Source organism: Anopheles stephensi, chromosome 2 (assembly GCF_013141755.1).
Source record: "Anopheles stephensi strain Indian chromosome 2, UCI_ANSTEP_V1.0, whole genome shotgun sequence".
NCBI lineage: Eukaryota > Metazoa > Arthropoda > Insecta > Diptera > Culicidae > Anopheles > Anopheles stephensi.
The window spans coordinates 63475685-63503308 of NC_050202.1; the positions used below are offsets into that span (position 1 = coordinate 63475685).

The 27624-nt window shown below is 47.4% G+C and overlaps 2 protein-coding genes across 7 annotated transcripts in view; both read right to left on the reverse strand.

Annotated features, from left to right (window-relative positions):
• Positions 1–11163, reverse strand: part of LOC118506724 (diacylglycerol kinase eta) — a 48028-nt gene extending 36865 nt beyond the window's left edge. The window contains exons 1-3 of the mRNA XM_036044255.1: positions 10587–11163; positions 8588–10010; positions 6285–6395 (exon numbers count right to left, since the gene is read on the reverse strand). Coding sequence (XP_035900148.1) covers positions 6285–6395; positions 8588–8710 — 234 coding nt within the window. The 5' untranslated portion in view covers positions 8711–10010; positions 10587–11163. The remainder of the gene's footprint in view (positions 1–6284; positions 6396–8587; positions 10011–10586) is intronic.
• A 1528-nt stretch (positions 11164–12691) lies between these two features.
• Positions 12692–27203, reverse strand: LOC118506726 (open rectifier potassium channel protein 1). 6 transcript variants are annotated; one of them, XM_036044262.1, is made up of 8 exons: positions 27181–27203; positions 19524–20966; positions 16028–16207; positions 15829–15950; positions 15407–15762; positions 15198–15345; positions 14325–14834; positions 12692–14251 (listed from the first exon to the last, which is right to left on the reverse strand). In XM_036044262.1, the coding sequence occupies exons 2-8, from the start codon at positions 19663–19665 to the stop codon at positions 13070–13072; spliced, it is 2640 nt and encodes an 879-aa protein (XP_035900155.1). In that variant the 5' UTR covers positions 19666–20966; positions 27181–27203; the 3' UTR covers positions 12692–13069. The 6 variants fall into 6 exon arrangements, with proteins under 6 accessions (XP_035900155.1, XP_035900152.1, XP_035900153.1 ...); XM_036044259.1 differs by lacking the exon at positions 27181–27203 and adding an exon at positions 26663–26798; XM_036044260.1 differs by lacking the exon at positions 27181–27203 and adding an exon at positions 26288–26539.
• Positions 27204–27624: the final 421 nt, after the last annotated feature.

Genomic DNA, 27624 nt, shown 5'->3' on the forward strand with positions numbered 1-27624 from the left:
AGACAAAAAAAAAAGTGTCTTGAAGCTCCTCGGAACGGTTACGGTAAAAGTGGACGGTGCACGTAATCCTACAGCTTCTAGGAGATCGTCCGAAAACCGCCGGCATTGCTTGAGCATAGCGTCTTATGCTGCCTACTCACACTTTGACCGGCAAAGCAACCCCGAGATTGCAGCTTTACGCAGCTAATATTTCTTGGTACCTGCTGGTCGGTACCTTTTCTCCGTGAACCACAGCTGAGCTTAGCCGCGGACGTGTGGTGTGATGGTCATGAACCGTGCACATGAGGCACGGCCTAAGCTTGCAGTGGAAAAACTTTCGCAAACCTATCCCCCACCACCATGTCCCAACTTCTTCTACGGAAAGCCCACCTGGGATACCAAATGTGCCCCAGAACGAATGAGTTGGCGAGCAGGGATTTTCATCTTGTCAATTTAATAAAGCACAAACTTTATCCATCCCCTCTATGCGAATGATAAATTATACGACTACACTGTCTAGAACATGGGTGACAGGTTTCGGGCATGTTTCAAAAATGGCCCGCAGACATTACATTGTCACAGATGTAATGTATTTCTCTCTTACGATGAAAGATTCGTTGTCTCGTTCTTCTTAAATTTTAAATTCGAGCAGAGGAACAAAAACACCGTTGGATATGAAAAATAATTTCCAACCGAGCAGGATTATTTATCAAAAGCTTGTCCGTGTCCTTTGCCCATCTTTTACCGGACGGCGATCGTTTACGTAATGCAAACAACGATCCTGGGTCGGATAACCGTACAGTATATGTACATCGGACAGCACGGAAAGCGGTTTCTCTTCACGCATTATCAAAGCCCGGTTGCTGTTAGTTCTCAGGAACCAGAAGCAAAACGTTCGTAAATTTGAATAATTTTTTGGGTCATTTTGCTTTCGGTTAGCTTGCTTCTCGATCGCGTTACCATCGGGGAACTTCCGTTTAACGGAGATCGGCCCTTTTTGCCATCCATAATTGAACAGCTGGATGAAGTTGAAGCATCTAAAAGCGATGCCAATCCATAGTCGGGAAAGTATCCAGTACGTGCGTGTGGATTCTAGCGGCTTAATTTCGATTTAACTACGATTGAAACTCCTTTTTTGTTCATCAAAACATACGTCGCAGATGGCACTACAAATTACGAACCATTACCACCAAGGCAAGTTCCGGTGCCGAATGCGCTTTTCTGTAGGTCATGTTAGTTCAAATCGGCACGATTATTGAAGATTAAACAGTCATTTTCAGCCAGCCCTCCGAGTGGCTTCCTCACCACTGATAGCATCGTGCCCTTCCAGTTCCACTGGCATTACTACAAATTAGTGTACATCTATCAGAGCTCTTATCTTGCTGCTCAAAGTATTGCTGAAACCGGTCGTGTTGCGAATGGTAGCTCCTTCTTACGACCAGCATTTATTTTTCTTCCTCTAAGTACACTTTCTCTTTGAGCTGATTCTCCGCGATTTTTCGTACTTGTGATCAGGTGTCTGGGTCTCTTTATCTGTTTTGCCAACTCTCTTCATGCGAATTCTCCCCATTTCTTTTCACTCTCTCTTTCTGTCTCTCTTATTTATTGAGCTTCTCTAAGGCCCCACAAAAATTCACCGGGAAACATTCACACGGGAGGGCGATGCAGATGCGGCAAAAGACCACTAACCTAATCGATACCACCGCCCCTTTCCACACTGTTCCACACTTCTCGTCCACATCCCTTTGTCTCTCTCCCCGCTTTCCTGTCTTTAGTTTGTTTTTACGATGCGCAACACATGATTACGATTACTCTCCACCTACCACCAAGCTCGCGTGCGCCGCGTTGTCTAGTGGCCTTTTTTGCATCACGGGTCGATGTGCACGGTTCGTTCCACACGGTCACGAGACTTGCTCACTCTCCCGGGCTCACACTTGCCGTCGATGTTGCCGCCTTGGCAATCGTTTCCATTTTTGCACTCATTTTCCAGCTCGAAGCAAGACCATCATCATCATCATCATCCCCCAAATCAACACCACTCATACCGTCCATTGCTGTCCATATTTGCTGGCTCGATCAGCTCTCGCGCTGCCATTATACTTTTACATAGCGTATCCCCTTTTTCTCTTCGCACCCGTTGGCAGCATCCGTCCGAATATAGCGCGCCCGTGACGTTTCGCTTCCCGTCATCAAATTCGACCGTCTCGAAGCTGGTGCGTTTACTCACGTGCGGAAGATTTTCTTACGCTATCTACACGCCAGCGCACGCAGCAGCAGCAGGTCTTTGCCTTTTGGTAGTAGCAAAACAAAGTAGTTTTACCCATCTTTTCTCGGTCGTATCGTAATGTGGGTTTCGCGTAAGCGAATACGACGTTCACGTTCTCACACACACACACACACACACACCATTTCCACGGTTCCATTACTCCAAATTTCATCCACGTGGATGGTACGATCGGTAGTATTTCTTCTTCCATTTTTTTCCCCGGGGTAGAAGCGTTCTTCCTGCTACCGATGGAGACGCATGATACGATGGAGACGCATGGTCGCTGACTCCGGAGCGTAACGGAATTTCACTTTATTATCACGTATTTCCTCATATAATATGATATTATTAGGGCAAATCATACATAAACACAATTTATCAACCAGCAGCATTAATCAGAATATGTTTATTAAAAAAGTAATTCATTAATTAAAGTGAAATTTCCTTAAAAAATTAATTCGTCGTACTTTAGTTTGTATAATATTATCCGTTGTATTAATTTTATTTTTCTTCAAATAAAATAACACTGATCATTTATAGTAATATTCAAAGAAAAAAAAATCATTCTACTACCATCTACCAGACTAAATACCACTAGATTAAATTCTGCATTATTGCATGATCAAAGGACATAAAATATGCTAAAATTAATTTGTCACAATTGAATTCTTTTCTGCGTAATGAATACCCCAACAGTCCGATTGAAATAAAAGCCATTGCTACCGCATCGATTAAACGGGGCAGTGTAAGGTCAGCGTATAATTACACCTGCTATTTTCATACACTGTAATTAAATGCATTTAAAAAAAATGCAATCTTCAATGCATTTCAATGGAGTATCAATTGCATTGCATCCAATTAACATCTGGATAAATTTCTTCCCGAACCATGCATTCCCAAACGGAAACATAATGAAAGACCATTTCACTGCCGGACACTTTGAAGTTCAATTTATAATTACCAGTGAAGTACACGTGAAGTACGGATCGTGCCCTGCTTCCAAAAATAACACCTCACACGCACGTGTGCGTTATTCCGTGTGTGCCTTATTAAAATACGCAATGAATGAAATTATTATTCTTCCCATTGGATTGCACGGTTCTGAACGGTTCCACGTATATCACTCATTAATCAATGGCCGTACTTCAACCGTGATCATGAAATTCATTCGTGGAATTAAACTAACGTGCCAGTTGGAGTCAAACAGTTACGATAATATTCACCATTACTACCGAAACAAAACGGAAGAAAACAAATCGTTGACTGCAGTCACCACGCTGTATTTGGCTAAATCTAATTAATTGGTACTATAATCGTATACTTCACACCATGCCGATTCTAAAATCAAAACCACGCTCATTCACGCTCATTAGCCTTCGGTGTTAGCTGCGGTTTTCTCGCGCGTTCTATTTTTAGTGCAATAGTTGTGATATGCTCAGCCAAGCCATTCCTCTCGGGGCAGCAGGCACCCGAAGCGCGTGTTGCAGCTACGAAAACTGACGCACTTGCTGCATTTCCGCTCGATGCACATTCGCTGGGAAACGATCGCGCTGCTAGCGTATTGATTCACTCGACACTTTACGTCGTCGGGATCTGGTTTTGTGATTAAATTGGCGGCAGTAAAATTGATGAACGTTGGTGGTGGTTAATAAAATTTTAATGCCCGCTATCTCAGCAATGGTGCTGTTTGAGTAGTTTTAGACAGGCCATTAAAGTATAGGGTTTTATGTAGGGTTTATATTTGGCTCCTTTATTTTTTAATAACATTCATCTTAATGATGATTTTACTACTTAATTCTTCTTCTCCCTTGGCACTACAACCAGGTCTCAAAGGTCTTGGCCTGCCATTTATTGCTTTCTGTGACTTGATGTTATCCGTAGCTGGGTAGTCAGTTCTGGGCCACTATTAATAGTGGGAAGTATAATTATATTCTGATCTTTTCTATGATTACCAAATATTATACCATTATGAAAACTTCCCAGCTATTATGAGGTAACATTGTACGTAAACAATTGTAAAACCTCAGTCAAATTCATCTGTAAAACGACACCACCATTTAAAGCTTTACTAACGCCGATCGTGTTTCGTTCTGGCAAGAAATCCATAAAACTGCCCCAACCCCCTGGAATACGGTCCCTAGCCGTGTGGTCTGAACTTTTAGACTACCGTTTCACACGAAAGCTGTCAATGGCGTGGTTCTAAACCATCATGACCAGTCGTAAATGGGGGTGAAGCGAAGGTTTCGCACCGTAACATCTACCACCTGCAGAAAACATTACCATTTCCGATAATTATTTATAGCAACCGTTCACCGAAACGTTCGGATTGTCGGCTGGGCGGTCGAATCCTGATCCCACCCCGTCAACATCATCGTCCATCCATCCAATCGTTATGCAGGCGTGCAATTGACCAACCGACCAGTCAAAGGTCATGCGGCGCAAACCTAATATTCCTCTTTGCGAAGAAAATGGTTTCTGCGTCCGGGGTTTGTCGATACAAGTGTAGCGTTATGGTGGCTGGATCATCGCCAGAACGAAGAGTTTCCGTCCGCAAGCGAAACAAGGCCCGTGCTTGAAAACAACATAATGGACTTTCCCGATCGCGCTCAGCGGGCAAAAGCACACGAGCAAATGCTTTCACATCTTCACCGGTGGTGGCCAATATGGCATAAGGTATGGAATGGTTTTTTTTTTTGTTTTGTTGCCCCCATTTTCCTCGGGAACCTCTACTATCCAACCAACGTACGGTACGAATGGTAGTGCCATAGTGGAAATGTACACCACCGGTACATTTGATCACAATGCAACATAACTCACGTCCGTCGGACGTAGTCAAATGCGGGCACAGGAACGCCGACATGCTTGATGGGTTCGACAGCAAAAGTCCTAACACAACTTCTCACTCAAGTGTTTCAAGATTTTCGCACACAACCGCAGCCCGACCCGTGCGAGTGAGCCGTCTCCGCCGGCACGGCTGGGTAACATTTGATTGCATGTGATATTTTCTCATTTGCAACCAATCACGTGCCGTACAATGTTTTGCTCGAAAGCCATCGGAACGCTCATTACGGCACGGGTCTTTGTGTGTGTGTGTGTGTGTGTGTGTGTGTGTGTGTGTGCTCAATTGTTTTCCCAACTTGCATGGTAGGAAAGCGCCACACAGGAAAAGCCAACCGCTTTTAATAGTGCTTCGGAACAAACGCATGCCTGACGGTAACGATGTATCTCGAAGCCCGGAATCACTGTACGGCGCTGTTGAAGTACAAAGCGTAGCGAGTTTCCGTAGCAACTCCGAAGAGGTCCTAGCCAGGTTGTTCCGCATTGCGTGTATTTTATTACCGACACAAAACCACTTTACATTCCACATAGAACGAGATACCGAAGAACGCTGCCGGTGATGTTCGACGTATCTACATGGTCCGTCGATATCGCTGATATTTATGCCCTCGCCAGGTACCGTTCTATCGATAGCGCCCTTATATTGGTCGCGTTTTCCACACGAATTGATCCGATACAAATGGTAGCGATGTTAAGGGAATTAGTATTTCACCCATCCACCGTGGCAGAGAGCTTTTTGTTTCCCAAACCCCTTTTTTACGTGGTCATGCTCGTTCGACAGCCGAACAGTGGGGCTCACTTAGCTAAAGCATTTTAGATTAATTCTACCCTACCCCGGACGTCACCGGTCGGCAGCCACACCGTTTGAAAGCCCGAGGGAAGTTGAGGGAAATGCCACATAGCTCGAGGCGAAAACGTTGAACGTTAACATGCAACATGTTGCCCACCGTCAATCAACCACATCGGCACGCCATATTCTGAGGTGGTAGCAGCATTTTCCTACCATTTTGACCGTCGTCAATTCGACAGATTAGATTTGGATAGGACATCATGTATGGGACAGCCCCGATACCTGCGGGCTCCAACATGAAGGACCAGAAAATTGGTCAGGGTCGTACCGTCAGTCCTCAACGACGGCAAACCGCCGGCCTCGGGGCCACTAGCGGCGAAGAAACGAGAAGTGAAGTGTTGCGATACGTACCTTGCTGTCCTTGGCGTAGTACAGCTTGTGACCCTTCAGTCGAAAGTACCTTCTGCGCCATCGCTGGAATGACCACGTTTGTTTCATCAGGTAACCTTCCTTGGTGGCAGTCTGCAAAGAATTAGAGGTGAGTGCAAATCGCGTGTTAATGATAGAACCGTGATGCCGAAAATACAACAGTCCTTTCCAAGAATACTTGAAATAAAACTAGTTTAAAAAACGTTTTAGGCGCCTTAAATGTTTAAGGAAGAAACTTTAAAACAGCCACACTTCTGTGTTTTGCTAGTTTCAGCTTTTGGCCCGAAGACCTTCAAGAAGACTATCTCTGTGCCTGACAGTTCGCATTACCCAACGCTATAAGCAATCGTGATCCTTTCCAAGAAGCATCATACCGCTACCGTTTGGCGCAATATAGATAACCCAAGAATAGGGACTCAGTTTACGGACATATCCTGAGCACTGCAACAATGCAGAACCAATGTCCCGGAACAATGTGCCCCGATATCTAAATCACATTTCGTGCTCGTATCACATCAATTGTTCTGGACAGCTTCATTCAAACGGTTCAGTTCAGCTATAGTTTATTGTTCCAACAACTATAATGGCGCGTCCTTCGGCAGTTGATGCCTCCTGAACACTAAACTCGGCAAAGTGAAATTCGTTACACGCCAGCATCCGCAAGTGTGTGTGTGTGTCAACGTTATCAAATACAAACTAAAAGTTCCTTTCAAACGCCCGCCCCACATGTCATCCGGCCATTCCTGCGAAAACATCCAACCATGTATCAATTACATGCCTGCAGCAACCAGCCCGAAAAGGACGGGCGGCTAAATTTGAAAACGGTCCACTGTCAGTCACTTTCAGCGAACGTTTTGCTGTCAGCACCAGCACGGTTGCTTGTTTTCTGTTCTGCACGTCATCGTCATCAGCACTTCCGGTCGCGGGTTTTGGCGCGGGAGGCCGGCGGTGATGGTTTCGGTTCCCTTCTACGGCCAGGGTGCAACCGAATGTAAAACCGACATCGTAAAATGAGGTCAGCGATGCTTGGCGACACGCAACTGCACGAAATCAGGTCACTCACAACGGAGGGCGTCCGCTGGACGAACTGAAATATGCCATCCATCTCTTAACACGGACACAAACCGTGGCGGCCAGCTGCGTTAGCATCCGGCGTAATACACACTGCTTTGCTTGCTGGCCAGAAAAAGCTCCGACATCGTTCAACCGGAAGTTCGTCTTCGCCCACTTCGCCACGGGCAACGACTGAGTGTTATAGTAAATTTATAGCATATTTTATCAAACGTTAGATGGAAGTTTAAAACATAAATTCTGCATGTGCTTCACTAATCTCCTGCATCATTTTGTACGAGTTTTTTTTTCTACCCTTGGAGCTTAACCCCTCGGGGTGTAATCATAAACCACCCTATCCATTATGGCCACTACAGAACAAAGCACAATCATGCTGGTTTTGTGCAACACACATTCATCTGTGCATTCGCTGTCGGCAGAAGCAGAAATGGAGCAAGAAATGGCATAGAACATGTTGCCGGTCTATGATGCTTCCGGAAGACAAATAGGTAACATTTGCTCACTTAGCAGCACTTAGTGTTGGAAGTCTTTTGTGTCTTGCTATAATTTATCTGCAAATAGAACATAACGTTGCTTTAGTGTAGTTTTTCAAGCTACTATGTCTGCTTACACGACTTATTCCAATGTTAAATAAAAGCTATATTTAATCTAGAGCTAACTGCTTTCAAATTGCTCCTTTATATATAAACGTTAAGAAAAAAACTCTTCTATAATTGGCCTGTTGCTGAAGAATGCAACAAATTGAATGAACTTCGTCACAAAGCGCTTCGTCACCTGAAGCAACGCTTGCAAGATGTGCTTTCTAGACCTGCCACAGTCCCACACTACGGTACGGTACATATTTTTAGGTGACGGTTATTTTAAAAACAAGTCGATTATGAAATAATGGATGCAAAATGTCAACGTTATTATGCAATTTAAGTGGTTCCCGGGAAGCCCGGTACAGCAACGGGGCAACACTGCTGCAGGCCTCCGTACGTGTGCAGAGCTTAACGAAGCTGCAAACGAGCCATCGTCAGCCGGCGGTGCATTCATCGGCACACCGGAAACGAAGGAAATTTAATCAACTCCAACCACTAAACTTCTACTCCCGGTGGTATTTTGCACCTTCCCTATCGTATCGTAGCAAACGGGGCGTACGGCACACTGACGGCAGGAGAAATTATTCCACTTGCATGCACTTGCCTCCCTCACCGAACCCCGTTTTTACCTACCGCTGATTTGACGTCCTTCTTGGTAGACAATTTCCGGTGGAATATTTTGGCCGGTTCAGTTTCATTCTCACTCTCCGACGATTCGTCGCCCGTACGCGGACTTCCCTGAACGGCGGCAGCCATACCGACAGTTTCCGGTTCCTGGTGGGACGGGGCGAGGATCCGCTTTCTAGTGGGAAGGGGGAGGGCGGGCGAGGGTTGGTTGGTAGCTGACTATGCTGGAAGCTTAATTTTGTTTACACCAGCTTCCCCGCTTCTCGCAAGATCGTGTTCCCCGAGCTGGGTCAGACTCCTTCGGCGATTAACCCCTTTAAGCCAGCAAACAACGATGCACAGCCATTTTAACACTAACCCACAATTTTGCACAGCTTCCAGCACGTGAAAGCGAACACACACACACGTACGAGAAAGGAATTTAAGGACGACGATCAGGGATATACCACTGTCCGACGCCAACTGCGATTACCGAATTACTTTATCACTGTCATCGTACGTTGGTTGGTACATCAGAAGAACAGCAGGAACCGGGGCGACGGCAAACACACACACACACACACAAACTACACTAAACGGTTTCGGTTCGCTACCGGCTAGTCGGCCACTTTTGCATCGCAGCAGCACGTCCTGAACATTTGCGCGCTCAATGTTGTGTCCAAAAAGTTCCTCCGTACACGTACACGTCCGTATTACGCTTGCTTCTACTCTCTGTCTCTCTGTTTTGACCTAGTTTTTGGCTCTCGGCTCTTCGCCGTCTTAGCGCAACGTTGCCCGTTGTCTTCGCGCGTTATCGTAGCGCGTCTTAGAAACACGCACACCACCGTCCATCTTGGCTGGCGCTCTTTCTCTCAACGCTCTCGCTCTCTCGCTTCGTTGATCTCGTTCTTGCACACATTTTCCACGCTCGCTCGCTCGGGCAATTTTCCGCCGACTGTAGCAACCGGAGGATCGGTGTCGGTTGGTAACGATGGTGGGATTGCTTTGAGGGTTCCTTCTTCCCCAATAATACTACAAGCGTTCATCAATTTTACTATTTTGCTAACTAGTGTGTACCTGATGTAAAGGATATTTTTGTTGTACCACCACCATATAACACGCATTGCAAGACTCCAAACACTTATAGCCACTATCAGTGATGGATTGAATTTCTGCCTGATATACTTCCGGTTGAGGCAAGATTCTTACACTTTGCTAAGGACAAACGGGGCACTTCAGCACCGGCCTGGCACCTATTTATCGACACACTTTTCCTCGTAAAAAGTAAATCGCGTACCATTTTCCTGCACCGACCGACATCACGATTGACAAATACATTGTTCACAGCCACAAAGAACAGATAAACGGGTGCTCAGATAGGAGGTGAGGGTTCACTATTTTCGTTGCACTGTTGCGGATAAGTAGGACAAGCCGTGTTGATACTCCGACGCTGCACAGAAGAGGGAGAATAAATTTAATTTCTGATCGCTAAAAACGCTACCAGTTTTAAGCTAGTAACAGAATTCGCTGGCCCAATAGCCTGGATATTGAATTCCCACCGCGGACAAGCCACAGCTTCATTTATTGCGGCGTGATATTAAAACAAAACTCGCTAAACCACTCACAAGTGTGCTAATTTGACGTCTCTCAGTCCGTCGGGAAAATATGCTACAGGGTGCAGCTACAGGAACCGGAAACCTTGCAGCCACGCAAATACAAGCGGAGGCCGAAATTTGGCAAAGAATAGCTCGACCAGCAGAAACTAAAGCGTTTTCCGCAAACGGATACCGACTGGGGTCAGGTCCATTAGGAGAAAAAACGGACACACTACACACTGCGTGGCTATCACCGTCACCGACAGCGCCTACACTACTGGCCCGAACTCACTGCTTGCCATCGAAGTCCGTTGTTGTTCAGCAGCACCAGCAGCAGCAGGCTTGCTAGATCGGTCTCTGTTCCTGCCCATGACAATCCTGGAGCACTGGCGTACACTGGGGGACACGCATACCAACTTAACACCACACACCGTTTGACGCGTTCCGAACAGAAGCAACAGGACACAGGACCGTGTGCGTTGGTACGCGCGCCTCGTCACCGTACAGGTGTATCGCAGGTGTGTTCCCGAGAACCGTGAGCAAGGCTGTAGCGACAACCAAAAAGCCTTTCCGACACACTTTTCACCGCAAGCAACTTCAAACGCACAAACACACACAACCGTAGGGTTCACCCTCAGCGATTGGCTGTCAAAAACAAAAACACACTGGCAAATTAGGAAGACGCACACCGTACAATGTTTTCACCCCGAAATGTCTCCAAGCGAAGCCAAACGGGGTCGAAGTCGCATCTACCCTACACCCGCTACTACGACGTCCTCCCAAGTCGATCCCGGGTAATGGGGGCGGAGAGAAGGAGTGTTGGGGGTTGGACAGGGGCGTTCTGATCGAAGCTGCTTTGTTCTTGCCGTTGACTTGCGAGAAAGTCAATCGCTCGGTCGGTCGGACGGTGGTTGACAGACAAAATTTTATGCTAGCCTTTTTCCCAACTCGCAGCCCTACTGTCCTGCCCAGAGTAGTAATACTAACACACCCATACACAGGCACACTCTCGCGTGTGATCGCTCTCTCGCTCTTCACGACGTACAAGGAGCGTACACACCAACAAAAAGAGAAAGCTTTAGTATCCCGTTGCATTACTACGTACAAAGGAGGCTGCGATCGTTTGGAAGCTTTCCCCATGAAAACCCCAAACCAATTAAGCTCTTGCAATTATTGGTTTAAAAAAAATGCTTGCGGTACCATGCGTCTCCATTTCGGGGGCACAGCCGATTGTGCTTTGTTTCTGCTCTCTCCGTTCTCAACACGCACACAACCACACATATGCTCTCTCTCTCTCTCTCTCTCGCTCTCTTTCTCTCTGTTCGTTCCGCAAAGCTTCTAGTACGCTCGCAGTGTGAAAGTGAGCGTAAACAGCGAGCGTTAAATCGTGTATCCTTCGACGCGGAACCTTTCTTTGCGTCAGTGGTGGTGCGTGCTCTGGTTTACGTGCGATACGTGAGAAGGAAAGTTAAGAAAAGCGTCCCTGCATTTCCCACTAACCGACTGAGCGTCAGCGATGGGCTATAAAAACTCGAGTGGCGTTGGACCGGAATTGTCGCCGGATTGCCTGCGTACTGGTGCGAAAGCGTAGCATGCCCACTACGTTCAGGAGCTCTCTATGTGTGTGTGTGTGCGACGAGTTTTGCTCGCACGGTAACGCTCTAGCTGTACTACAAATTTTACGTTTGTTTGGCGTTCCCTCCCACACTGGCCGGTACACACCCGCGATAGTCTGCCCCCTTCCTATTCCCTTTTGTGCCCAGACGCTCCCTACACAAACACCGTGCAACTGACAGCTTACGCATAGCCGCATTGTAATGTTTTGCTATTTTTCGTCTATCGAAACGTTTACCCCAAAAATGGTGTAGTGACATCTTCTTGTAATTGATACAAGTTTCATTCGAACTTGTGTACTGTTTTGTAAGAAAACCCTAACAACAGCAAGCTGCCGAACGGGGTTCTGCCAAAAGAAATGTTCGGATGTATTTAACAATAAATTTTACGATTGCCGCAATTCGCTAGAATGAAACCTGTGTGTTGTGAGCTACCGATTCCGACCGTCGTATTTTTCCGAACCAATAAACCTTGCATTGTATGGATAAAATGGCCACAGTGTAAAACGCTATTCTTCAACGCTGCACATTGTCTGCAGATACGATCAACAAGCCCGAGCCCAATGACACACCAAAGCACCCGCCCGGTGCCGGAATGGATACATCATGCACAATATGGTGTTCTGGGGTTACGATGATTTTCCTCGATTTGATGATAAAAATACTCATCCGGAGCAGAATCGATGGGGAAACTGTTTCAATAGAGGACAAACACGGCAATCCCACTCAACACGTCGTCCCCGATTGGACGCTTGCCAATGCATCGAACGAAATCAATTATGATCCACAAATGATGTCCTGCCGCCTCGTCTGTACGTTGCAATCCATGTGATGCTACTTGGTGCGCAACTATACAGGCCCCATAGCCATGGCACTGCGTCATGAATATACACATCCATTTTCTCATCAATTGCTTCTCTTCCTTTTTTTTTACACTTGTCGTACTTTTATATTTATTCCGTCATACTTGTCTTCTTCGCTGTCGCGGATGCCACACTGACTGACAGCTTCACATGCTGCCACACTGGTCCACGGCCACGGGTTTCCCCACTGGTTGGGTTCTCACTTGATTGCGCTACAAACTATAACTACAAACTCATAATGACTGGTCTGGTGAATGGCATCGAATGGTTTCATAAATAGCTTCATATTACTAGCCGTTCTGTCCTTCCGATGCTCCGGCAGGACAAACGAAACGAAATACTGATACATTCCACGGTGGCTTCCACACTGGTGCCGGATGCTAACCCTAACCCTAATATCTTGCTTACGTGATGTGATCGGACTAGCTCGTTCCGCTGCTAGCGCTTCTGATCGAACAGATTCGATAAGCTACTGTGCCGATTGCGTCCACCGTTCCCCGGCACCGGCAATCCGCTCGGAGCTGCCGATTGGTCCGAATCGGAACGCATCAGATTCGGCCGCCACCGGAACTGACCTTGCCCACTGGAAGCACCGATTCCGGCCGCACTTGCCATTGCTGTCGGGACGGTCAGGTGTGACGATTGGTTCGTGACTAGCGGGCTCGGACGGGACGACAGCCTTCGCTGCAACGTTGTCGTCGGTAGGTTGTGCAACGATTGGGACGATGAGTTGATGTGAGGTGCACCCAGCTGTTCGGATCCACCGACCAGCGGACGGGGACAGTGGCCGGGTGGATAGGCGAGATTCGACGGCCGTACACTGAACCGTCGCCGGATCGGTTTGGGCGATGGACTGATGACGCTAAGCGTTGGGCTTCCACCGCCGGCCGGAGATCCCGATACGGTGGCCGAGTAGGATGGTGGATTGGATGGACGGAACGATGGTCGTCGCATAATCGGTGCCGAGCCCGAACTTCCGGTACGTCCCAGCGGGGGCTTTATTGAGCCACGCCGTGATCCAGGCTCGATCGGTGGTGTGAACAGTGTTAAGAGTGATGGTAAATTACTCTGCCCGCTACCCATCGATTGCTGGGTGCGTTTGCGACCGAAGGAATCGTTTTGGTCGGCAAAGCTTCCCCGATGATCGCCGGCAGTTACCGTGTCCGTGTGCATTCGCTCCAGTGCACGCAACAGATCGCCTATGGTGGTCGTTTCGAGCAGATGCTCATCCTGTGGAGGCATCGAAAGAATGCTGCCCCGACCACGCGATGTTGCCATCAGATAGGACGAGGTAGGTAGATTGAACATCGAACTGCGACCCTTGCTCGTGGCCGATAGGTAAGAATCGAGCGGACCCGGGCCAGCCTCCAGGTCCGGAGCGGGTGTCTTCGAACGCTTGCGGAATGGATTAAGTCGGCGCAACATTCCGCGGTTAACGGCCGACGCTTTGCTCTCGGCGCCGGTCGGCGGGACGTTGATCGTGAGGCTAGAGTCAAAGTTGACGGTGTTGGACAGGGCCGCCCGCAGAAGGTTGTCTTTTTGTTTCACTTTCTGGCGAATCGTCAGTATCTGCTGTATTTGGTTGTTGTCTCCACCGCTCCATGTCCACTCATTTGCATCCTGTTGGTGAGAACGATAGATCATAAGCATTTGGAAGAGCACTATTCACATTTCCGACATCTACAACACTTACCTGCGATGTAGCGTGCGGTGGAAGTCCAATATCGGATGCCGCTCGCGGTCGCATAGGAGGCGCCGTCAGGTAGGCACTCTTGTCCGATCCACTCATTGACCAGCCGGACCACGTTCGTTCGCTGGCCAAAATTTGTGAGTCCGAAAAACAGTTCACGCCCGCATTCAGTGAGGCTTGCTCGAGGTAGCTCTGATTGTCGTCCTGGTTGGCCGTAATATTCCCCAGCGCCGTTACAACACGTGCCAACAGTTCGGCCGGCTGCACCAACGCCTGTACACCGAACGTTTTCTCGCGATTGATACGATTCAGGGCGGTGTCCGACAAGCGGCGCACCAGCGATCCACTATCCAGCGACTTCGGTTCCGAAAACACCAGCACACTTTCCGAGTTGGCACGCTTGCGTCGAGTGATGCACAGCTCTGGCGAACGATACATCGACAGCTCCGGGCAGGAGCTGGATCGACTCTTCGAGAGACTCAACAACCGGTCCGAAGGTTCCTCGTACACGGGCTGCAAATGAGGCGAGAACACAAAGAAGCACTAATGAGTTTGCAATGCCAAAAGTACACCACCGAATGACGATGTTAACTAATCGCAATCGTGGTCGCTCTTACCCCGCGTTTGCCCTGCAGCGCCACTAGCAAGCGAATGCATTGGAGGAAGAAAATGTTTGTTCGAATTATATTGTCCTATTACCGGCAGTACGCTAAACTAAAGCTCCCTAGTGAAGCCGTAACAAAGAAAGCAAACATTCGCACACACGATAAGGCGCGAGAGGAAAAAATAAGACAGACAACAACGAAAAGCCACACCACCGACAGCGTCAGCTGGGATGGGATAAAGTTGCGCTCCAAATGCTGCGCAGACACTTACCTTAAACTTAAGCATGTAAACCTCGTTCAGTATCTTGCGCAGGTAGCTAATGTCTTTGGTAACTCCGTTCCACACACGGTGCTGCGTTTCCTTCAGGTTCGATGCAACAAGCTTTTCCAGCTCGATTATCTTTTTGTGCGATATGCCTCTGCAAGTGATAAATTGCAATTTTATTGCACACCCTGGCGCGTTCGCCCATTCATACTTACTTGGCAATAAAGCCCAAAATCATAAAAATATAACCGATTCCGGCGAAAAACCAGAAAATGATGAATATCTTGTAGACGGTAAACAGCGACCCGAACTCGTGCTCCTGCGACGGCTGGAATGAGGCCGCATAGTCACCGAACCCGATCGTAGTAAGCGTTACGAACGAATAGTACACCGAAACGTCGTATGGCCACTGCTCGAAGTACGTAAATATGCAGGCCGGCAGGAAGATGAACACGATCACGCCCGGTATGAGGTACAGAACGATCTGTCCAATAAAGCTGATCCTACGCGGTGCGTACCGAGCGTTGGCAGATAATTTATAAGCTTTGTAGCGGCGGTACAGCCGGACAAACTGCGACGGGAGAGTGAGCAGAGCGTTACAAACCATTGAACACTTTTAGGCAGCTAAAACACTTACACCACGGGCCCAGAATTCGCCAACGTACGCAAAGAAGAACCCGTTCACTGGCAGACCAATTAGGGCGTAAAAGATTAAAAATATTCGTCCAAACGTGTTGTGAGGTGAGATATTGCCATAACCTGAAAGAAAAAGAAAACCCAGAAGTAGGGATCGTGGTAGGGCTTAACCAAGGCACTGTGGCTCTTACTACACTTACCCACTGTTGAACAGATGATGAAGGCAAAGTAAAACGAATGGTAAAAATCCCAAACGTACGGTGGTTCGTATTCGTCTTCGGTGTAATTTGTCACCCGGCTGCCACAGTAGTCGTCCAGCCGTCCAATGAGCTTACGCTGCAGTGCCAGGTCTTCGGGTGACAAATATTTCACGAGCATTTCTGTTGGGCAAGCAACGTGGTAAGTGTTTTTTTTTACATTAGAAACTAATCTTATCATCTTAATTTTGGGTTAATAGTAGAAAATTTTAAATTACGAAAATATTTATCTCATTTTCTGCCTACTTTGTTGCGGATCACTCTGTAGCAGCGTGTCATTAGCACCCCTTTGCCTTGCTATGTTTGCCTACACATGGCTATCGGAAGTGTGAGAAAATCTACATGGAGTGTGACATTTTACGCTCCAAATGTAATATACTTTCGTGAGACGCTATACAGTAACCAAGGAGCAGTACAATGGATTTGCTTCACGCTTGGCACGGTGACGTCAGCTGCTTTTGCTGACCTGGTTCGAAATGTGCCATAAATAATGCTAATAAAGCGATATAAAGGGGATGGGGAAGAGAAGGCATTTGCTGCATTTGCATTTTCCACGCTTACAAACAGTGAAACCGATTAAGTTTACAGTAAAAAAATATCATAAAATATCAGTAAACCACTGAGGTTAAGATTTCAAATTATTAAAAGATCCCAAACAACAAAATTCTGAACCACTTCCGTTTATCGAAACTTTCTCTTGATACATCACACATTGCCATCGCCGTACAACTTTCTCGGACGATGACAGCATCGTGTTGTGTGGTTTACTTCTATCTTACTGAAAAAAAATCAACCTGATAACATCAGAAATAGAAGCACATTTCTACTCAACGCACATGATCGATAGCCGATAACTCATCATCCTTCCGGAATGGTAGAAGGTTTATCCGGGTCCGTCAAAATTTTGAGGACGTAAGTGTTAATTGAGCTTCAAAATGTCTAACGTTCCATTTGCATGTACCATGGACACCCAGGAAGAATGGAACCGCCGTATCTAATCACGCTGGAGCCATCTTGGCGGGCGACGATAGCCACGAACATTGATCGGTATGTGCAAATTGCACGTACCTATAGAACAGACAATTATCGATTCCAGATTCATCTAGATCTGGGCACGAGATGAATCTGAGGTTGTTAAAACTCAAATTGCTTCCGTTACAATTGTGCTTGTGGAAACGATTTTAAATACTGATCGATACCTAAATCAGCCAGCGGATCTCTTCGAAAAGCAACCTAATTTGAATGGAATTGCTAGTGTATCCTTCCCACTGAATATTGCACCAACACACTATTAGCATCGTAATCCGTCGCCTGTCATATACCACATTCCGGTCTGATTTATTGATTCAAATTGATCTCCTCTACGCAACGGTGCCCAGCGTTGTAGCGGTCACGCGCCAAACTAGTCATTAATTAACTTGCCTTCGTTGCTTGCCTCACGACTACCCTTTACCGTAACGATCAAGTCACTGTGCAGGTTATTTTTTACTGCAACACCGTAGGTGCAGAAGTGTAGCATTTGCCACGCGTCCGCACGGTAACAGATAGTCGGACGCCAGACAGGCCCCGCATTGTAATATTCAAATTAATGTAATCGTGTACATCTGGTTATTGCGCACCGTTTTGAACGAGAGCTGATCGATGCACTTGACACTGACGTGCATGAGCTTCGTGAGCTATGTAGGGGGGGGGGGGGGGGTGAAAAGCTGCGGTTGGTGATTTGTTTAATTGAAATCACTTCATTTACTGTCAACGCGGATCGTGCTGGAACCGATGTAACGGTAAGATATGGTTGGTCTAGTTAGCCATCAGATCGTCGATCGTGAGATACAATGTTGTTTTGCTACAATCTACGCACGAATTATCGTCTCGAAGAAGAGTTTTTTATTGTGTTGCCTAAAAAAGGGAAAATTCCCATTAGTCAAGAAGACTCTAGTGCAAGGTAACCACTTAGAATCTTATTGATTAAAACGATAGTGATATTGACGATACAAACATCAAACAAACGCTGGCAAAACATCACTATTTTCTTCTTACTCTCATTACCGATCGATTTGACACCACTTCACCGGTCTGCATGTACATTGCTGTACACCCAACAACCAACAAACGTTCGAGTAAACAAGACTAAACACGATTTTGTCATTATTTTAATAGTTCCCCGTACGCAAAGGAAGCCAGCCGGGCCGGGCCGGGCGATCGTGAAGAGACACACAAGTAGAGCGCATCAGTTTCAAGTATGTCCTCAGCGTCCAGCGACGCTGCAACGGTCACAACACGTGCATGCAAAGCTGACCTCTCGTACACGACCAGCCGGCTGATAACGCCACGCTGCAAGGGAAAACAATAACAACAAAACAGCAACCCCGTGGACCGGACCGGAGGCAGAACCCGATAATTTGCACCACCCTGCATGTCCGCACCGAAGCGTGGCACGCCAAGCGCGAAAAGATGCTCGTTGCTGGCTCAAGTGGCCCGAGCAGTGCCCGACGCTACATTAAGCGCACAGGAGATCGATTTCATTCGACGGCAGGCAGATGAGAAGGTTAAAGGCTCATTAGAATTTAAATTGTACTCGAATCAACCGATCGGTATCGGGGAGACGACGATCGTGTCCAGCTGTCGACCGGGCAATTTGATGATTTATGAGAAACAGGAAATTGGCCACCGGTCGCTCATTCAAAGCAGAAGCGAGATGAATGGGTTTAGCCATGTATCGTTGCTGTACGATTGTATTTTGCATGATCGCCCATGTCTCAATCACTCGGGAACGTGAATGTGATTTGTGACGAAAGACTAGAGACCCGTGCCAGACAAGCCTAGGAAGAATTGCAACGGGCAATTGTTCGTAGGCAAGTTTCATGAGCTGCATTATCACAGCATCTGATCGTGAGTCCTTTCTTCCTACGCTAAACTAATTTAAACATTCTCACGATTTTATTGATCCGTGTTGGTGATCGATTGGATTGATAGTGGAATGACTGCAGCAAGGTGTGTCAAACAATGTTTCATGAGCTTTGCACTATCCTTGTATTAGTGTGGATCGTAATTTTATATTTAACTTTGACCTTACAATATTTTAAAATATTGTAACGTATCGTTTCGACTTTAGACATCAATTTCCGATTAGACCAATTTATCCTCAAGAGAGTTTCGCCGAACCGAACCAATTGATGAGTCTCCCGATCGCGATATAGCCTTTTTTATGCACATTTCTGGTATAATTTCTGCGCTTCAATATTATTCTACTGTTGGCAGAAACGGATCAGTTTCGACTTAAACAGAAAACCTCATCAAACACCCTCCAAAGTAGAGCCTTTAACTTTTATAGATCTGTTATACAAAAATGTTATACAGAGCATTACAAACGATCTCTATCGCCAGCAATTGCATAAACACTTTCATGTTTCCACGACATGCCCAAAAACCTCGTACATACCATTGATTTCGATCCTCTCCGCCAACTCCTCCACGCGCCGCTCCTTCTCCAGGTCATTTTCAATATGGTAGAACACGCTGGCGCCCATGAACAGGTACGCAGCATAAAACAGGAGCAAAGCGAACCACTCTTTGGGCGTCATGGTTGACCATTGGCTGACCGATCTACTGCTTTGGCCAGAAGACTGTGCTGCGATCAGATAAACGGGTTCCCCTACACTACACCCTACACTACCCTTACAGACTATGTCAATTAAGATGCACTTTAAAATGGTGGTTTGTATGCACGCACTTTCTCGCTTACAAATTTGCGATTGTTTAAACTACACTTTACACTTCCTTTGCACCAAACACACCGCTATCACAACATCTCAAGGCAAGAATCAGTAGTAACACACACGCACAGTCTCGTCTTACACACAAACCGCACCACCCGGATAGGATATCAAATACGATACGCATACGCTACACCACATCACTCCACCTGCTCCGACGATGGAATAAACTTTGCGGAGGTCCACCGTGCGGGATCAACCTCCACCTTGGGACTAGAATTCCATCCTCCTCCTCCTTCCTTTCCTGCCTTCGCACATTCATTCACATTCGCGGTACTGGTTTTTTTGTTTTCTTTCAGATTCGCTCGTTTCAGTCACTGCCGTTCGGTTTCGATCGGTCTAGGACGGGGTAAAGCTTCTCACCTTACGCCCAGCAGCGAGATTCACTGAGATCTACCTTTTTTATCTCCTGTGCTGCGTACACATCCTCCGTCTGCGATCGGGATCACACCGGCAACACGGCAACACTGTGTGGCTGAACGGTGAGGCCTGATGGCAGGTACGCATCAGTTGTAACAGCGGTGCATGCGATAAACTTTTCTACCCGTCCGTCCACAGTCAGCCCGATATCTATGCCTGATTGCACGCGAACGTACCTGCACAATCAGATAGCTCCTGCAACTCCTTGCCACACTGCACACGTCACGATCGTCACACACACACACACAGCCGATGATACTTTTTATCAATTATCACTTTTGCAAACTATTACTTATTCTCGGTGCGTGTTTGATTGCAGATCAAGCTGGTGCGATCTGGAAGCTGAGAAGCTTTTCACCGGGCGAAACACACACTGTACACAATGTAAACAATTGAACCCGCAGCACTTTAGCTAATCGACCGATCACTGAGGGGATTCGGTTTTTGGGACGGAAATTGCTGTCATTCATGGGAGACCAGGCTGCGATAGTGGCCAGCCCTTTCCGGTAGATCCAATCGTAACAGCAGCAGCAACAGTAGACGCACGTAAAACGGAACGGGAACGGAGTTGATGAGAGAATTTTCAGAGCAGGCCATAGTACATCTTCCACGTGCTCCACACTGTTCACAGGTACCCCCGCTAGGGTGCCTTTTACATGTTTCGGGCTGGGACTGGTTGAAGGGAATGTCTGAAAACCAGATCAAGAGATCACGATTAACCAAGCTTATATTAACGATCATGCTAACCTGTGCTTTAATGTGTGTAATTGTATGTAAATGTAGAAATAATCGGTTCCTGATCTTTGTGCTTCCGCTAAAACACTCTTTGCGTTATTTTCTGTCGATGAAAATCTGACCAGTATTCATGCGCAATCGGTCATCTATGCAAATTTCCTAGCCGTCCAATTCCAAACCTGCAGCTTCACACGCAAGATAAGTCACGCCGATTTCTAAGATAGATGATAGATTTTGTGTTGAGCCAAAACCCAAAATAAAAAAAAAAAAAAAAACAAAACCCAGCCCGCTCCGAACTGTCCCACCGAGTGTGATCGCATTATTCAAAATCACGTTGACCCGTTGACCACGTACGTGAGCAGCAGCGGTATATTTAACGCCTACAAACAATCTCGTAAAACACATCGCGTTCGGCTGGGAATACACAGCTTTGCTGAAGAAGAGATTTTCAATCGGCAAAGGAAAGGAGCCGCCGGCGGACCCACAAATCTCTACGACCTCGCCCGTCCATTTTAGGGCGGAACTGCAAGGGAGGGGGGGGGGATGGAGAGGATGAATTTAAATTCGGCGCTCAATACACCTTGATCAATTGGTAGCTGATCAGGTCCGCCCATCGAGACGGTCCAACGCTAATAATTTATGTTCGATTTCTATGCAAAGCAGAAATTCGATCCTTTCACGTGTGTGGATCCTCTAGCGGGCCGGGATGCGCTTTCGAACGACTTCATTTATGGGTGTGAGGTTTTGTCGAAATGGTTAGTTATTCATTCGGTTCCGGCTATTCTATTGCTCATCCTGCTAACTTGTTAACTATTATCGACGAACGTTCGAATGTAGCACATGATCCTACCAGACGCGGATCATCCTATTCGCAGTGAGCACGTGCGCCTGCTGTTCGTGTCGTGGTTTGCTAAAGCACGGATTGAATCGCTTTTAATGCTCTCTTACTGCGAACTGTCCATGAACAAAACGAAGCCCAGGCGCCATAAAATTAGTATAGAAAAAAAAATCGAGTCAAAAACTCAAACAGTCGAAGGCCTTCCTGCACAGCTTCCAACCGAAATTCTGTTATTCTTCCTCTCCCCCTGTACAACCTCCTCACTGTGTGGATGCATCATTAGTTTCGTTCGCCGTATGAAGTGTACCATACAGCCCATTAACGTATTTTATGGCCGGTACTGTAGCTCGGATCATTTTAATTGGGCTACAATTTGTGAAGACGCGATGTATCATTTGCTATTCGCTCTCTTACTCGCTATCTCCTTCTCTCCTCCTAAAACGTGCCAAAATTCTTTGGCGAACGGCTCGTCAAATTCCCAACCTGACAAAGATACCAACTCATCCACCCTGGCTCCAGAATCGCCGGAAGTCGCGGGCACCAAGTAACGAACAAGCGGCAATAAATTACTTCGTAAAACACATCTAATTGCTATTATTTTAAATCTGGCCTGCGATTAAGCTGCTTCTTCCTTGCGTTGTGCCAATCGGGCTGAAGAAGCTTCTTCAGCAAGAAGCTCAGAGGGGAAGCGCAAAAGCCAGCGACCAGCCTGTTCGGTGATCGATTGTGCGAAGAACGCATGGAACAAGTCGAATGCCGGGCTTTTGGTAAAGTGTATAATTTTGGGTGTGCTCATCTACTACTATTCGTCCAAGGCGGATGGTCCAGCCAACCGGTTGGAACGGGTTGATTAATTTATTGCTTAATGATCGAGTGTGAATACGTATGAGCGCTAGTTCCGCTCGGGCGAAAGGTTTATCGTTTCAGGGCACGAACCTACAGCAAGAACCTACCAGCCAGGTGTTCGTTGAGGTTATTGTGTAAAAGGAAAGCGAAACTACCGAGGTTAGGAAGTTTAGTACGCTTACAGATGCACTCAAACCCCCGCATTGACGCACAGCAACGTGAGAGTATACTACCGTCTGAAAAACGTCATCCTGCGCGTCGCCGTACAGTACTCAGGAAGTTCTGTGGCTTAAGTCCACGCTATGTTATTGATTGGCCGGCGAGTGATTGACAGCCCACTCTCTCCACAGTGGAATTCTAGCGAGTGAAGTAGCGTTATCAATCAACCCGATCAGAAGCGCCACAATTGAGGATGTCAGTCGTGATATCGCAACCAATTCAACTATTGCATCTTCGCCCATAAATCCCATCCCCCCGTCAACTGTCAGTTGTTTTATTATCCTTATCGGCCCTAAAACCTCGTTTTGCCCTTGCAATGGACCTACGGTTAGCGTACGATTGCATTGGTTTGATTTTATTGTCTCCGGGTTAATCTTATTGACCGGTACAATCGCCTTAAGATTGTGTCAAGAGACTTTTGTCGATCTTGATGAGGGCCAACGTCCAGAGAAATAGTTCTCAAAGATTAGCACACCGGCTTAATGGTGTTTAATCAAGAATTGACCATCCCCAAACACTTGTTCGTTGCAGTATAGTGTTTCGTTTTTCGAACCGGGTTTCAACCCATTAGCTGACATTAACTAGATCTACACGCACACCAACCATACACGCCATACATGCAAGTGTGATCACTCATCCGTGAACTTTAGTTTCGAGGCGCCAAGCCAACAACGAGCCGGCCGTCGCTGACCATCAAAAGGCTTTGCGCTGGTACCCAAAAATTAACCGTGAACTGGCATTCGGCACAAGGCTTCCTGCAGCAATGCACGATAGTTGAGCGCTACCTTGCCAGAGTTACACCAGATTATCGGCCAGCTTGCGTTCCGGTTCGGGATCGACGGCCGCGCTACTGCAAACGGGTCGACATTGAGAACGAACAAGCAACAAAACGGAGGCTTTCTTTCCGATTCTACCACTGCGAATGCGGATCAGTGCCTGAGTTTTTTCGAGAGCCTGCAATGTGGGCCAAGGTCAGCTGATTCAGATGATCCGTCAAGACAAAACCGAAGAGAGAGAGAGAAAAAAAACGATCGAAACAAGCAAGAAAAAATTAATTGCAGAGCCTCTACGATGATCTCCAAAAAGCTGGACCGTGGTGTTGTGCCATACCAGCAAGCCCGAGAACGAGAAATACGGGCCCACAGAGCTTCTTGCGTCGTGCTACTTCCTAGCTGCTGACATTGAACGTGAACTTTCATAACCTACCACACGGAATGGAATCGGCCAGTTTGCTTCTCTTCAGTGTTGCTGCATCCCGCGATCAACCCAATGCTTGGCACAACCATGGCACAAACGACGCCTACGGCACATAGCGTGTCTGGCTGTGTGCACAAAAGAACTAGCAACGAAACAATGGTGGGAGGGGGGCGGTAGGAGGCGGAGGCCGAGAAATAACAACCACAACAGACAGCAGAAACTTGCGCGAGAACGCGGTGCAAAAAAAAACATAAGGCATCAAAACAAAACTGGAACTTGCCCACCACCACCAGCTGTGCGTACAAAAAGATTATGCCACGGCAAGTGCATCCGAGGCCCTCTGCCCCTCTACTTTCTTCCCGATCCCTCACCCCTTCACCCGGATGGCTGTCGACGTCCAGCGAACGCTTGGTACAAAGATGACGAGATGCGCACGGCAGGGCGAGCAAACTGATGCAAACTGATAGCGTACTGATCACGATCGCCGATCGAACGATGGTCGTTACACTCGAAACACTTCCGATCCAACGCCCACCGATGCTGGGGTGTGGATGGCTGTGTGTGACCCACCACGAATTGTAAGTCCGTGTGCAGGGAGAACATCTTTAACGAGCCCTCCCCCGTTTTAAAAGTAGCTAGTCGCGATGCCCTCGTCACATAACCCCAGACACGATCACCACCCGTGTGAAGCTCGTTAGTAGAATAGTTCGCAGGGCTGTGGTGCCCGGCTTTGGAGATGCTGCCTCACAACCAGCAAGCGGAGCTGAACAGATGCTAAATATGCTAATCGAAACTAGACCATGCGCGATAGTGAGCGAGGCGCAAATTTGCAGAGATATTGATTAGCTCTCGTGGCATCTATTTACACATGCTGCTGGCTCGTTTAGCCAACTGTGTTTGCTGTAACGTTTAAGCCGATGTGACCAAACAAATGTGGGCCTGTGCGCGAATGATAGTTTCCTTTTTATTTATCTTTGGAATTTTCACTAGCCAGCATGGAAAAATGGGTTCAAAAATCACTTAAAAACAAAGCCCCACTTTCAAGACGGGGCCGCAGAAAAAAAACAGCTGATTAGCGACAACTAATGTGCCACGGGTAGGGTCGAGTAGGGTGGCAGTTCAACGTAAGTGATAAGTACCACTTGCCGCAAACTTGGGCTCGCAATTTCACGAACAATAATCGATAAATGGGTTTGACTCCAACACTTAACCATCTAATTAAACACAAATCGAAACATTCTAGCCTTATCTCGCTGCTGGCAAAAACTATTTGTCCTTGGCGATCGAGGGCTCGATGATGTTTTGACCTGGGAGCGCATCGTTCACCCGCATCGTTTACCAACTATCGGAGGATGCAGGATTGAGCCCGAAATCAAGGAGACAAGGAGTCAGGGCCTTTTACGTCCCCCGTTCGTTATTAATCGCCTCGTTGACGCAATCGCAGCACCGACCAACGATCACGTGTACACACCAATCTGCACGATCTTTCACCATTGGAACGGGTTTGGAGCGATGTTGGGAAGCATTTTTGGGGATCTCCCGGTCACGGCCCCAAGATGCGCTGCCGTCATCGCAACAGCACTCGAACTAAATTTTGAACCGTGCTCGTTTCATGAATGGTTTCTGTTTGCACGACTGTTTTAACTCTGCTCAACCGGAACAATCATCAGCAGCACCACTTACGATCGATTGGTGGAAAAGGCTTCTCCCACAAATTCGAAAGGACCAATGCGATCGGTAAACTCGGCAAACACCTACAGATGGATCGATCTTTGGGACATTTTCTTCACGCTTGACGGGGAAACTTCGAACAATAATGTGCTTGCAGAGGCTTAGCTTATTTGTCGCTGGTCAGCAGAAAAAAGCGGAGCATTCCAACGCCTCCCGTCTACACACACACACACACACACACACACTTCGTTCGTTCGTTCGTTCGCTCTGTGATAAGCCACACGCGCGCGTTCATGCTTTTCTATCAGTGGCAAGGGTTTTTTTTTTCATCACTATCGGTTGTCGCTATTCCATTAAGAATATGCACTGTTAAAACTGCGGAATTAGCCCGCTTCTTAACACTGTCACTGTGGGGCCTGAAGCCACACGATCATACCTCACTCACTCAGCGTTCCGCTAGCACTACCCTGCTCGGATGCACTGCAACGAAAAGCTGGAGCTCACCACTTGATGTGCGAGCCGCGTGTTAATGCGGACTGTGCAACGAGCGACCCGCACCGACTGATGGACAGCGACTGCCGCACGGAATCCGATCACTGTGCGAGCTTAACGATCGGCCGAGGTGCCGGTCCAAAATCGTCAATGAGTGCGGTCTAGCGCGACGAGACTTCGACGCGCGAAAAGCAATGACCAGACGGCCGACCGGTGCGAAAGGTGCAAAACCACTCGGGGAGCAATCCGATAAGTGTCTGTGTGTGTGTGTGCGTGTGCCTGTGTCCGCAGGAACTGTCGCCGCGAGAAGAAGTGGTGCTGTAGAATGGCTTGTCAGCAGAAACGGGGTTGTGGAAGTTGCTAATGTTCGTTCGGGGTTTTTCTTACTCGTGCGTTTCGCTTCAACTGCACAATCCACACCGGCACAACCGATGCCGAACCTTTCTAATGCCACTAAGGAACTGCACACGTCGCCTTTTGATCGACTGCCTATGTCAAACGCTGTCAAACGTTTAGTGGCGGGTGCGAACTCGCTCTGGCTGTCGCCCTTATCAATCAGAGCTCGTACGGAGGCGTTGCATTGCGGCATGCATCATTATGCTGCACGCCAGATGCATCGGTACAAACGACCGATTACCAGCACACAACGATCCGTCATCCGATAATGCGACGACCCTTCCCGATTCCCGATCGCTCTTATCGGGCACCGTCGTCGCAATCACATGTGTCACAGCGCAGCATCGATACGCTAAGCAGAACGGCTAAGCAAACAGCCAGCAATTACGGCTACGATTGAGAAAACGGCCGGACAAAGGCTTGCTCTCGCGGCTTATCGTTCGCTGTCCATTTTACTGCTCTTACGACAGTTTACGGATGGATTACGCATTATTGGTAGCGAATCTTACCGTTGCTGGGGTGACCGATCACAAAGGATGCGCACGGAACAACCGATAGTAATTACGCGAATGACACTGAAACTGTCCGAGCGTTAGAACGATGGATTTCGCTTGGTCTCTCTTGACAAAGAACTTTACAATGTACCGTTTCCCGGTTAGGTTCCCCATGACGTAGAAGCGCGGTTAAGATTCAATGCAACTTAATACACACACAGAAATGCTAAACGCTGGCAAACACGTGAGCCCAACCAGTCAATGCTTTCGATTATTCAAACAAAGCAACAATTACAACGGTTCGGTACACAGGGGCGCATGGGTCGCTTTTTCCTGTACATGGCAGCAGGCAAACTTGTCACGATAAGAACTTTCTTACGGTGCCATCAACGTGAGTGGCCATACTTGAATCGGTCTATTGACTTAATATTTTTCTGCGTGTGACTAGATTGAACTATT

Coding starts and splice junctions, on each gene's coding strand:
- LOC118506726 (XM_036044262.1), bottom strand. CDS start 19,665: ATGACGCCCAAAGAGTGGTTCGCTTTGCTCCTGTTTTATGCTGCGTAC. Junction 15,763..15,828: donor GCGAATTCTGGGCCCGTGGT/GTAAGTGTTTTA, acceptor CTCCCGTCGCAG/TTTGTCCGGCTGTACCGCCG. Junction 14,252..14,324: donor CACCGCACGCTACATCGCAG/GTAAGTGTTGTA, acceptor TCTCACCAACAG/GATGCAAATGAGTGGACATG.